Source organism: Mangifera indica, chromosome 15, assembly GCF_011075055.1.
Source record: "Mangifera indica cultivar Alphonso chromosome 15, CATAS_Mindica_2.1, whole genome shotgun sequence".
Taxonomy (NCBI): Eukaryota; Viridiplantae; Streptophyta; class Magnoliopsida; order Sapindales; family Anacardiaceae; genus Mangifera; species Mangifera indica.
In genome coordinates, this window is record NC_058151.1 from 349,061 (window position 1) to 361,381 (window position 12,321).

General features: G+C 34.3%; 2 protein-coding genes across 6 annotated transcripts; one reads left to right on the top strand and one right to left on the bottom strand.

Moving 5' to 3' along the window:
- The first annotated feature begins 245 nt into the window (after window positions 1-245).
- LOC123197853 (ent-kaurene synthase TSP4, chloroplastic) lies at window positions 246-5,112 on the top strand. Of its 5 annotated transcripts, none has more exons than XM_044612314.1 (14): window positions 246-452; window positions 1,186-1,241; window positions 1,335-1,620; window positions 1,697-1,877; window positions 2,095-2,303; window positions 2,397-2,517; window positions 2,608-2,705; window positions 2,796-3,019; window positions 3,143-3,255; window positions 3,359-3,457; window positions 3,713-3,910; window positions 4,036-4,177; window positions 4,318-4,563; window positions 4,657-5,112. In XM_044612314.1, exons 1-14 carry the CDS (start codon window positions 401-403, stop codon window positions 4,954-4,956), a joined length of 2,325 nt encoding a protein of 774 aa, XP_044468249.1. In that variant the 5' UTR covers window positions 246-400; the 3' UTR covers window positions 4,957-5,112. The 5 variants fall into 5 exon arrangements, with proteins under 5 accessions (XP_044468249.1, XP_044468244.1, XP_044468247.1 ...); XM_044612309.1 differs by having other exon boundaries at window positions 247-452; window positions 3,695-3,910; XM_044612312.1 differs by having other exon boundaries at window positions 247-452; window positions 1,338-1,620; window positions 3,695-3,910.
- Window positions 5,113-6,227: 1,115 nt separating this feature from the next.
- On the bottom strand, window positions 6,228-10,863 carry LOC123197854 (inosine-5'-monophosphate dehydrogenase 2-like). Its single transcript, XM_044612315.1, has 5 exons — window positions 10,307-10,863; window positions 9,200-9,786; window positions 8,494-8,676; window positions 7,732-7,989; window positions 6,228-6,652 (listed from the first exon to the last, which is right to left on the bottom strand). The coding sequence occupies exons 1-5, from the start codon at window positions 10,725-10,727 to the stop codon at window positions 6,581-6,583; spliced, it is 1,521 nt and encodes a 506-aa protein (XP_044468250.1). The 5' UTR covers window positions 10,728-10,863; the 3' UTR covers window positions 6,228-6,580.
- Between the last annotated feature and the right edge of the window lie 1,458 nt (window positions 10,864-12,321).

Here is a 12,321-nt window from a genome sequence, read left to right on the forward strand (position 1 = left end):
CAAACCACTCATACTAAATCAGTTAATTTTTAGATTCAATAATCGATCTTAGAACTAAACATACATACTGAAACGGTAACTTTCTTACAAGTTCCTATGTTAATTGTAGTTAAGAATTTAGTAAGTAAAACTGTAAAAGGTGGAGCACGCCAGGCTTATCTCATAAAGAACATACCTTAGAAGGTATGTCTGAATTAATTATATTACTTAATAGCTTTGTGCTTTTGGAGTGAGTGCGTGAATGAGCTTTGTAGTTTAATGCTTCATCTTGGAGAGCATTTATCTCTCTTTTGATTCCAACTGTTTACCAAAACTCACTTTCTCTCTTCGTAAGTACAAGCCTCTTTCTCTGTCCACGTCTTTAAATTGTTATATATGCTGAGCCACAAACTGACCCCACATGGCTTTCGGTCACACTCACAGTCTCACTATCTCGTCCTCTTCTCTGTCAGGTTTCATCTCTCTCTCTCTCTCTCTCTCTCTCTATTTACCCTCTTTGTTTCTTGGTTCTTTGTTTCTCTTTAGGTTTTTTTTTTTCTTTATTGACCATGCATGCATTGGGTTCTTGTTTTAGCTTGATTCTCCTTCTGGGTAAAACTGTTTCTTTAATTTAGATTTGTTTTTCTTTTTGATGTCATAGTGATGATCATGTAAGGGCCATAAGATAAGAACTTAAATTGTATTGAAGGATAAAATTCTTTTTGCCGGAAGATAAAAGTTTACTGTTTGGATCAAGGACTTATCCTGATTACAGACCAGATTGATGATAAAAGTTTTTGTTCTTACATTTGTACAAAATACATTGCAAATAAAAATTAGAATGAGGCAACAGTGAGTGGAGTTGATGGCCAGCTGATAATGAGGAGTGAAAGATTTCATATTCTTTACAACAAACAGATGAACTAAGTGCTGATGAAGTGTTTCCTATCACAGAATTAAAACTAAGAGGAAAGTATCATGTAGTCTGCTGAGAAGTGTTATAGCTGATTTTGTTTTATTTTTGTATCAGTGAGTGGTGATATTGGTCGGCCTGGTATGCAACAGAAGCTATAGTTTTGGGTAGAATTGAGTGGCAAATTGTACCTGAATTGTTGACCATGAGTTGTTGAGAAACAAGGAGATGTTGATATTATGTCTGTGTTTTATTTAATTATTCTGGTAATTTGTTGTCGAATTGTTGTAAAGCAGGTGCTGCTAAAACTAGATCAAAATTCATTACAGATGCCAAAACCACCAGTCTGGTACAGGATCCTGCTATACTTTTAATTATTTCCTACTATGAAGCAAACAATGAATTCCAGTGATGGAAAATATGCTTTTCTGAATGCTTGCAGCAGCTCAATGGCACTAAAGAAAGGATTAAGAAGATTTTTTATAACACTGATCTCTCTGTTTCTTCATATGACACTGCTTGGGTTGCCATGGTGCCATCTCCGGATACCCTTCAGTCCCCTTGTTTTCCGCAATGCATAAATTGGTTATTGGATAATCAACTCCAAGATGGATCTTGGGGTCTTCCTCAACGCCCTTCTTGGTTAGTTAAAGATGCTCTCTCGTGTACCTTAGCATCTGTCCTGGCACTGAAGAGGTGGGGTATTGGTGAAGAACAAATGAGCAAAGGTATTCTCTTCTATTTTCAAATCATTCCTTTTTCTCCATAGTATAAACAATATTAATATTCCTTCTCTTGTGACAGGCATCAAATTTATTGAGTCAAATTTCGATTCAATCAATGATGAGAAGCAACATACACCTATAGGCTTTGATATAATATTCCCAGGTATGCTTGAATGTGCCAAAGATTTGAACTTGAACCTTCCTCTGAAAGCAGCAGAAATCGATGCCTTGGTTCATAGGAGACATTCTGAGGTTAGAAGGTAAATAGTGTGTGATTGATAGTTCTTAACTACTAAAATTGAACAAATGTGACTAGCCATTCATTGACCTTGCAATATATCTCAATTTGTGGTTCTTCCAAAGCAGTATAAATCAGGTTGAATTTCTTGAATATAATGAGTTTTCCCAAAATGTTTTCCCAAAATGTAAGAACCTTAGTAATCTCTGCTTCAATGTGTCTTCGTTTTGTGGGCACAGAATCTACTTGGAGGGTAGGAAAGAGTACTTAGCATATGTTTCAGAAGGAATGGGCAAATTACAGGACTGGGAAATGGTCATGAAGTATCAAAGGAAGAATGGTTCGCTGTTTAATTCACCATCAGCAACAGCTGCTGCTCTTTCTCACCTTCAGGTTGCTGGTTGTCTTGAGTATCTGCGCTCAGTCTTGGAGAAGTTTGGAGATGCAGGTCTTATCAGCCGCATGACTCTTTAAATATGCTATATATTATCTACTCAATCTCATTGATACTAAATTATCGACTTGTACTTAACCCTTTCAGTTCCGACATTTTATCCATTTGACTTGTATGCTCGTCTTTTCTTGGTTGAGAGTCTTCAAAGTTTGGGAATTGATCATCATTTCAAGAATGAAATCAGAGGAGTAATGGATGAAACATACCGGTAATTTTTCATTGTTTTCGTATTACCAGTTGTGCATTAAAACTTTGTAAGGACTCTATCTTGGAAAGACTGACATTACCCAACAAACAGATACTGGCTGCAGGGGGAGGGAGAGATACTTTTGGATCCTGCCACTTGTGCCATGGCATTTCGGCTGTTACGTTTCAACGGTTATGATATCTCTTCAGGTATTTTGTTTCTAACAATATTGAAACTTGGAATTTTTTTCAGCATAATCATATATAAATAAAGGTTTGCTTCCTGATCATGTTGTGCAGATCCATTAGCAAAATTTACTGAAGATCAGTTTTTCAATTCACTTGGAGGATGTTTGAAGGGCATCAGGGCTGTTCTAGAATTATATAAAGCTTCACAGGTTATAATATATCCTGATGAATTTCTTCTTGAGAAGCAAAATTTATGGAGTCGTCAGTTTCTAGAACAAGAATTATCTAGAGGATCAATTCATTCAGATAGACTTGGCAAACAATTTAGCAAACAGGTAATTTTTCTTTTTCAGTTATATTGATTTTCATCTAGTCCCTTTGACAAAATTGATGAAGCAGTTTTTTTCAGTCCCAGTTTCATACCAGGAAAGTGGCCATCTTTTGTGGTGTGGTTTCAGGTGGAATATCAACTTAAGTTTCCCTATCATTCACAATTGGAACGTTTAGCACACAGGAGAAATACAGAGAACTACTCTGTTGATGATATATCGATTTTGAAAACTTCATATCGGTACATATCCTTTAGTTTAGTTTTTTTCCCTTATCAGAGAGAAATGCTAATTCTGTACAGGTAGCATTAATGTCTTGCTTTGCCTTTTTATCTCTTCTTCTAGCTTTTTGAATATCAGCAATGAATACATCCAACAACTAGCTGTGGATGACTTCAACATCTGCCAATCAATTCACCAAGAAGAACTCAAAAATCTTGAGAGGTGTGAAGTTCTATGCATTCTATGAAAGCAGAAGCTGACATATGAAAATAATTACTTGTTTTTGTTATTCTTAGACTTTGAAATTCAATGGACCATAAAACTTGCATGCATCTATAACAGTAGTATTACTTCTTGACCTTGATCATATATACATCCATGATATCACAAGCCTTTGAGTTATCTCATTGCTTGAACCTCCCTTCTGCAATTGTCAAATCATTTCCTTAAATTAAGCAGGTGGGTTGCACAGTACAGGCTGGACAAGCTAAAATTTGCAAGGCAGAAGCTGCCCTATTGTTACTTCTCTGGGGCAGCTACCCTCTTCTCCCCTGAACTATCTGATGCCCGCATATCGTGGGCCAAAAATGGTGTGCTTACAACTGTTGTCGATGACTTCTTTGATGTTGGAGGTTCTATTGACGAACTGGAAAACCTTGTACAATTGGTCAAGAAGTAAGTTCCTTCTTCTCTTTTTCTTTTTCAGTGAAGTCACTTTTAGTCCTGACATATACTTGTCTACTTTAGTCGGTCTTTACTGATTGAAAGTGAATCTAGTAAAATATGAATTTGAATCCTAGGTGGAATGTAGAGGAAGGCATGGATTATTGTTCTGAAGCAGTGAAGATCATATTTTCAGCAATTCACAGCTATATTTGTGAGGTTGGAGAGAAAGCATTTATGTGGCAAGGACGTGATGTGACAAGTCATGTTGTTGAAATTGTGAGATGAAATCTATCTGCTTTTACCTTTATCATTTTTTGATTTATCTGATTGATATCAGAACACTAGTAGTTACATTTTCATTACTCATTCTTCATGTTGTTCAACAAGTGATCTAATCAGCCATTTCTACATTGCAGTGGTTAAATTTGCTGAAGTCTATGTTGAAGGAGGCTGAATGGTGTAGAAACAAGTCAGTCCCATCACTAGATGAATATATGGAAAATGCATATGTCTCATTTGCCTTAGGACCAATAGTCCTCCCAGCTGTGTATTTAGTCGGGCCTAAGCTTCCCGAGGAATCTGTTAAACATCCTGAAATTCATAATCTGTATAAGCTTATGAGCACCAGCGGGCGTCTACTCAATGATATCCGAGGTTTCAAGGTACATTCTTTTAAAGATACCGAAACTATTATTCATTTATGTCTTGTCTAATATGTTTGACATTATTATTCATCTACCATGGCTGTGTTGCAGAGAGAATCCAAACAAGGGAAGCTGAATGCTGTGTCATTGCACATGATTAATAGCGATATTACAGAAGAAGAGGCCATGCAGAAGCTGAGAAGTCTTATCGACAGCAACAGGAGAGAGCTTCTGAGATTAGTGTTACAAGAAAAGGGAAGCATAATTCCAAGGGCTGTCAAGGATTTATTCTGGAAAATGAGCAAAGTGTTACATTTATTTTACATGAAAAATGACGGATTCACTTCTCAGGACATGTTTAATTTTGTCAATGATGTTGTTCAAGAACCAGTATCTGTTGAGAAATTGTAAGCACACACAGTTCAAGATGGAAATGTCAAGTCAAATTTGCTGCTGAACTTGCTCTGAGCTACTGTATTCAGAATAAACCATTCATGGATTATATTTTGATTATATGAAAAATAAATGAGAACAGAACCACGAAGATGGTTGATTCTGACTGCCCCAGCTATAGCATCTTTTGTCTATTTTGTGGCACAACACTCTTTTACTTTACCTTGTAATGTAACATTTATACACGTATCCTAATTGATAGATATTTGATATACTAGTTATATTTTTCCATATCGTAAATGAGCTATAATTGATCACTCCAATTAACAAGTTGTGTCCGTTTAGTTCAATTAGATCACAAAACTTATTCAAAATTTATCGTCTAAATCCACATTTCTTTAATTCAAATACCCTCTTACAAAATTTAAGTCACCACTATATAACCCAAAAAAAAAACACTTTACCAAGAGATAAAACTTTCAAAGTTTGTGGATACTCCATTTCATCAAGAACTTTCTTCTAATATATAACATCAGCCTAATGGTAATGAATTTTGGTGCAATTAAGTTTGATCGGGTGGAAAAAAAGGTAGAATTTGTTGCAAAAAATTTCATTAGTTAGGCAATTTCATTGTGCCTGAGAAGTATGTCCATGAAGGTTTTTCTTTTTTGTAATCTTTTTTCTTTTTATCATTCACTTTAGCTCCAAGTGTGGTAGGTGCTATGAAAGATGATAAAAATAAATAGCAAAGCACAAGAGGTATTTCACCCTTACTCTACACATAGATCATATATGTTTAACCATAAGTCGCTCCTAATCTACTTGTTGATTGTTACATAAGTATACTAAAAAGTTTATTTTTTGAGTCATATGATTTACATTATAGGTATTTCACCCCACCCCCACCCCATTTGAGATCAATGGTGGACTACGATCATATATCTTTGAAAATCTACATCTTGAATCCACACTTCTTGAAATTGGGTAACCCCCTTTCCAACACAACAATAATTCATCTAGTTAAAGAATGATGATCAATAATATGGGGGTGGCCAAACCATCCATTTTCTGGCTTCCTGCGGTAGCCATTATATAATTTCCTTACTAAGCATCCACCCATGTTCTGGGGGTGGCCTATGGTGGCTCTGCATTGGAGTCTATTTATTCCAACTTTCCAGACACATTCAATCTCTATTTTTGTAAGTTGTGCATCTTTGCCTGGCTATGCCTTTAATTCAGATTCTTTTTGAACATCTAATCACAATAACAGGCTTCGCTGTCCATAAATGTAAGATCCAAAAGAAAAGTCAAATTTATTTCTGTTGATGGAAATTGAAAGGCAGGGCAATCGCAATCGTTCATAATATTACATCACAAATTAAAAGAAAAGCCAAAGGACAATACTAATTTGAACATAATCTCACCTTCAAAGGGGATTTGAAATAGATAAAATATCTCATAAGAGGATTCTTGATTCTTGACCGCCCTGGCTGAAACATCAGTAACGTCGCATAAGCGCAAAACAAATTGCACCAAATCTTCTGTTGACCAATTCTACTTGATTACTGTTCTTACTAATGCATCAATCAGAAACCGAAAAAAATTCTCAGCTGCGATTACAGGTCGCAGAACAACTTTAATCTCAAAAGGATTTCTTTTCATATGAAACCAGCCCATGTACTCCACCTTCAACTTGTGCAGCTCCTGTTCGGACCTGTGAAAAACCACAAAACCAGACAAGATCAACTCCTGGAAACTACATTGATTACTGAATCACACATCTGAAAAATATGCTCAAATTGCAAAATCAAACAGAAAAATGGGGAAGAGAATCTAGGTTATCATGCATTATCCCAGGTTCCTATGAGGTTTTACTTATGGAGAATGTTTTTGCTCTTTAAGGAGGAAAGGAGGCCAAATCACTTTGGAATGAAATATATGACAAGCAAGAAATAATCGTATTTTGGGGGAGAAATGTGATATCATACTGAGGTCTTGCGGGAAAAGATTAGACTTTTTGTTTCCATTTAGAATTCAGTTTCAAAATAATTCACGCAATTTCCCTTTTCCTTTATTTATCTTAATTGGAAGGGGGTTTTGGGCTAAGCATGCACGCTTTGCTTATTTTCACAGAGAAACACGAACATTAGTCACTGTCTTCTATAGATTTGGCTCCCTAATTGGCTTTAAGTAATGTTATATGTATATATTTTTTGTGCATAATTTGAATACATAGATTATATGTCATTATGTGATTGAGTGTCATTTTATCTTTAATTTAAAATCATCCAATCATATAATGACACATCATCTATGTACCCAAATTGTATACTAAAAGTATGTATATATAGTTTATTGATTGGGATTTTGATATTTTTGCAGATCTCTTGTCCACTGACGTACCTACCTTCTCCTGATTTTAGAATATATAAGTTTCATCGTTTCTAATCCCCAGAAAAAAGTTAGCTTGTTTCCTTGTTACTTCAAAAAGTAAAAATTAGTATAAAGATCTTTACGTTGATGCTCACTTGAAACTGATGTTCCAAGACTACCTTCATAAACGTTTCTGTTTACAACCTTGAGACCCCCTATCATAAAATATTAACTAATATTTTTATCATGCCAAGTGTTTTCCTAATGCCATAATTAGATTATCTCAACTGCTAAAATCAATCGATTTTTATTGCCATTAATTTAACAATAATGGCAATTAGGGTCATGAAAAAAATTTAAGCAAAAATCATCAGAGCGTATATATAATTACTTCAGAACATAGCAAATTGTGAGTCATACCTCCAGCCTTAGTGTTCTTGACCTCAAAAGCTCATGACCCGATTTCAGAGAAGAAGCACCAAGATCCTGAAACCCTTGCTTGACTGCTTGCATTGTGTATGGTATAAACTTTAAAACAGAACCTTTGTCTGCAACAGCTCCAACAACCCCCTGAGCAATCTTTAGCTTGGCTGTATCACCCAAGTATCTAGCATCACTCCCCTTAGTCATTGCTTCAAGGGAACCCATGCCTCGATATTTTTTTACCCGGAGGCCTTTCTGATAAAGGAAAACAACATTACTATCTTGAAGAAAAGTTCCAATGCATGTTAACAACAATAGCATGCACATAGAACTCCATTATGCAAAATGATACTATCTATTTCGTTAGATTGCAATAGGCTTGACAAAACGTAAAAATAATTTGTTTCTTTAGAACAAAACAATCAGCTGCATATATGCACATTATAAAAAGAGAAGAAATTAACAATGCAAAGAGTACAAAGGCTTAGGAAAGTACAGCATTTCATCTAAGAAACATTCTACTTGTAAATAGCCGTGGATTGCTATTATAAAACTTTTATCTCCATATATGATGAAACACACAATAGTTATCCCAAAAATATGGAAAAGTGAAATCTAATGCCCTTAACCAGATAAATACTCAAATGAAACAATAAGACTGAATAAATGAAGCAAATGAACAAGGCAACATAAAGATGAAAACTCATGAAAAAATAATAGGAGTGTCATCCACACCACTTCACTGGATGACTATAATACCTGATTATACTGATAAGTTCCAGGAGCCTCTGTACTTCCAGCTAAGAAGCTTCCCATCATTACAGTAGATGCCCCCAGGACCAAAGCCTTGACAATATGTCCAGAGTTTGAAACACCACCATCAGCGATGACAGGTACACCATTTTGTGAAGCAATAAATGAAACTTTATAAACAGCAGTTGCCTGAAAGTAGGTTTTGGACAAAAGAAATTAATAACATGATCCAGTAAACATTTCTGAACATGACAAAATGACTGAAAACATCATGATGAGAGTTTACATCTTCCACATTATAATATTCATCAGAAGGCGAAGGTAAGATATAATGGATAATGAGACTCAAAACATTGAACACTGATTTAACTCTTAGTAGTATCAATTACAAAATTAGCACCCTACTAACAAAAAATAGGAAAAACTGCTCTCAGTGCAATACAAAACATTTAAAAACCTTGTAGAAAATTACAAATTCACACTAAAGCATTAGCCATTATTTTAATTACTTCAAAAATCAGCTATTTAAGAGTTTAATTTATTTCTCAAAAAAAAAGATCATTTCAAAGTAAACATCATGTCAAGTATCATCATACAAAAGGAGCCATTGCAATAAAATACATTCCCAGTACAGTTTATTTAAGTTTAAGTGGTGTCGATTCAATTAGAGTTTTCACAGTAAATAGCTAGTTTGTAAAGCAAAATCTTATACCTGTCCTCGCCCAACAGCACAAACCTCTTGTGTTGTACATATGGACCCAGATCCCATCCCTACTCTTAGCCCATCCACACCAGCGTGAATCAAATTCTGTGCCTGATACATTGTCACAACATTTCCACCAATCACATCCAAATCTGGATATGTCTTCTTCACATACTTAATCATCTCAATCTGATAACTTGAATTACCCTGGGAACTATCCAACACTATCACATTCACCCCAGCCTTCACCAAATGCTCTAGCCTCTGCTTATCGGATTCCCTAGTCCCAATTGCTGCCCCCACCATCCACTTTCCATCAGGTCCCACTGTGCCCTTTGCCAATCTTGGATAACCTTGTATTCTCTCCACATCCTCCTTCAAAACCACATCTAACACCTCACCATTACTCTCCAAAACAACAAAATCAAGCTCATTTTTCTCCAAAACTTCACTAATTTGACACAAATCATATTCCGAGGGGACATAAACCTTGGAGCTGCAATCACGCATATAATCGAAAACTTTTACTTTCTTATCATTCAAATTCTCCCAATCAGATTTTGCCACACAGCCCAATATTTTGGATCTTGCAGTACCTGAACTTGTCAAAAACAGGTAAACCCATAAAACTCAAGTCAATATAATTCTTAAACATTTTAGTAAAGAGTGATATCAAAATCATTATCAATATATGATAATGAAGACACTTAACATTACAAATTAGCTTTTTCACATTACTTATTAAGGGCTTTAGTGTACAAGATATGCATCCTAGTAACATAACTATAGGCACTATATTGATATAAGTAACACGGACACTTCAAATTTACAAAATTAAATTTTCACGGTGCAACTTTCGTTGTCTCACTAACTTCTCACGTTACTGACATCGTTGTTTCACTAACCTTCATCCTAGTAACTAGCTAAACGCACTAAATTCTGTTTTAAAAAAACAAAAAAAGCCTTGGCTATAATCCAAAAATCCAGAAATCATAAATACAAGCCTCCTGCGACTTAAAGAACTAATTTTTAAGTTATTATCTCGTCGTATCAGTAACTTTACCAAAATCTTTATCCAGTGTCATAGCGAATCACTCTAAACTCAAGCACGCTTACCTGACTCAGTGACAAAAAGATGATTGTAATCCCCAAACTCCATTATGTCATCAATAAAAGCGTCCGGCGTCCTAAAAATTACCGAATTTGATGAAAAGATCGGAACGCGGCGCGACTTGGCTGAGGCAACGAGACCAGCCTGGTCGGAGGGCGTGCAGTTGGAGTGAATAATACCGATGCCTCCAAGAGCAGCCATGGCGGCGGCCATGTAGTCCTCGGTGACAGTATCCATGGGTGAGGCAACACAAGGGATGGAGAGGTCTATGTTGCGAGAGAGTCGCGTAGAGAGGGAGACAGCATCAGTTGGAAAGTCGATGTAATGAGGGAGGAAGATAACGTCATCGTAAGTATAGGAGTAGCCTTGGTTGAAAAGCTTCTCGGCATAGAAACCGTCGTCAATCGGAGGCGGTGAGAAGTCCATGATGGCGGTTGTCGTGGTGGCGCCGCCGCAAGGAAGAGAACGACAGAGACTTAAAGTTAGGGTTCGGTTTGAAAAGGATAGTAAATATGGAGGGAAATGGCGAAACAACGGTTTGACTTTTATAGTAGGCAGAGCACCAGGTGGCCGATAATGTTTTGGTTTTGTCTCTTTTCAAGGTCCCATAATTACGCAAAGGTAGGTCTACTTTATCTTTAACAGTCATTTTCATGGTATTTGACTTGACCGAAGATGATTCAAAATAAATACATAAAAATAAATAATATTATCGATAAAATATTTAATATTTTTATTAAATGAATTATTTGATCAGTGAAATAAATAATATTAATAAAAAGATTTTCAAGTTAAGGTTGAATACTGAAGTTTTATCTTAAATTAACTTAAATTAAACTAAACACTTAATCAAATTAAGTTAATTTGAGTTGGAGTCATCTTTAATATAGCAATATTTTTTTATGATAAGAAATATTTTATATACAAATGTTTTTTAATATAATTATATATATTTATTTTAAATATGTAAATAAATACATAATATATATACGTGATAAAATAATTGAATAATTTTGAATTAACGTTAAAGGAATACTCACTTATATAAAACACGTAATGTATACACCAATTTTAAAATTTATATATTAAAAGTAAATACATATAATATTATTTAACATTTTTATTAATTCATTCATATAAATTAATGTAACGTGAGATGCTCAAATGATTTTAAAATGAGAACAAATATAAATAATTATATTTTTTAATTATATATTTTCATAATAGTTTTAATAAAGTATTAATAAATAATTATATATATGTGTAATTTTATTCTCTTAAGTTTGAATTAATTCCCTTAAATGATTATAGATGTCTTAGGGATTTTGTTTCATCGAGTATTCTCTTATCAATAATTTACTTTTCTTTTAACTATTATTATTATTATTTTTTAACAATTTTTTTATAAGGATTTTTCTTCTTATTCAAAGAGTTTTTTTCATCTCTAACATTATCAAAAAAACAACTAGTTTGAGTTAATCAAATTTGATATCAAACTGATTTGATTAAAATCATCCTTAAACCAATGTTTATTTAAACTTTCTATCCTCTAACTTATAAATTAAATTGGATAAATAAAATAAATATATTTCAAAATAATTTTTTCATTTGGACCCACCTCCACCGACTCTTTAAATTTGTAATAATTTTGTCACTTTTAAAAAATACAAGGAGGCACACATGGAATTTGGAATATATGTGATGTAACAAATTATATTATAAGCCTAATTATCTAAAGTGGAGGCCACTTCCAAGCAATGGGGTCAACAAATTTAGGGCGTGGCTTATAAATAATTCAAGCTAGGACGTGGATTGTGACTAGGAACACCATTCACTTAAGGTTCCTATCAATCATATTATTTTAAAGGCCAAAAGACATAGTCCCCCCTAAGGTTTAATGTAAAGACAAACTAACATATACAAGATATCAAGAACTCAAATACTCACTTGCTATAAAATTTATGTTAAAATTTGTTATTAATTATAAAGATAAAATTATTATTTAATCAAAAAAATATTA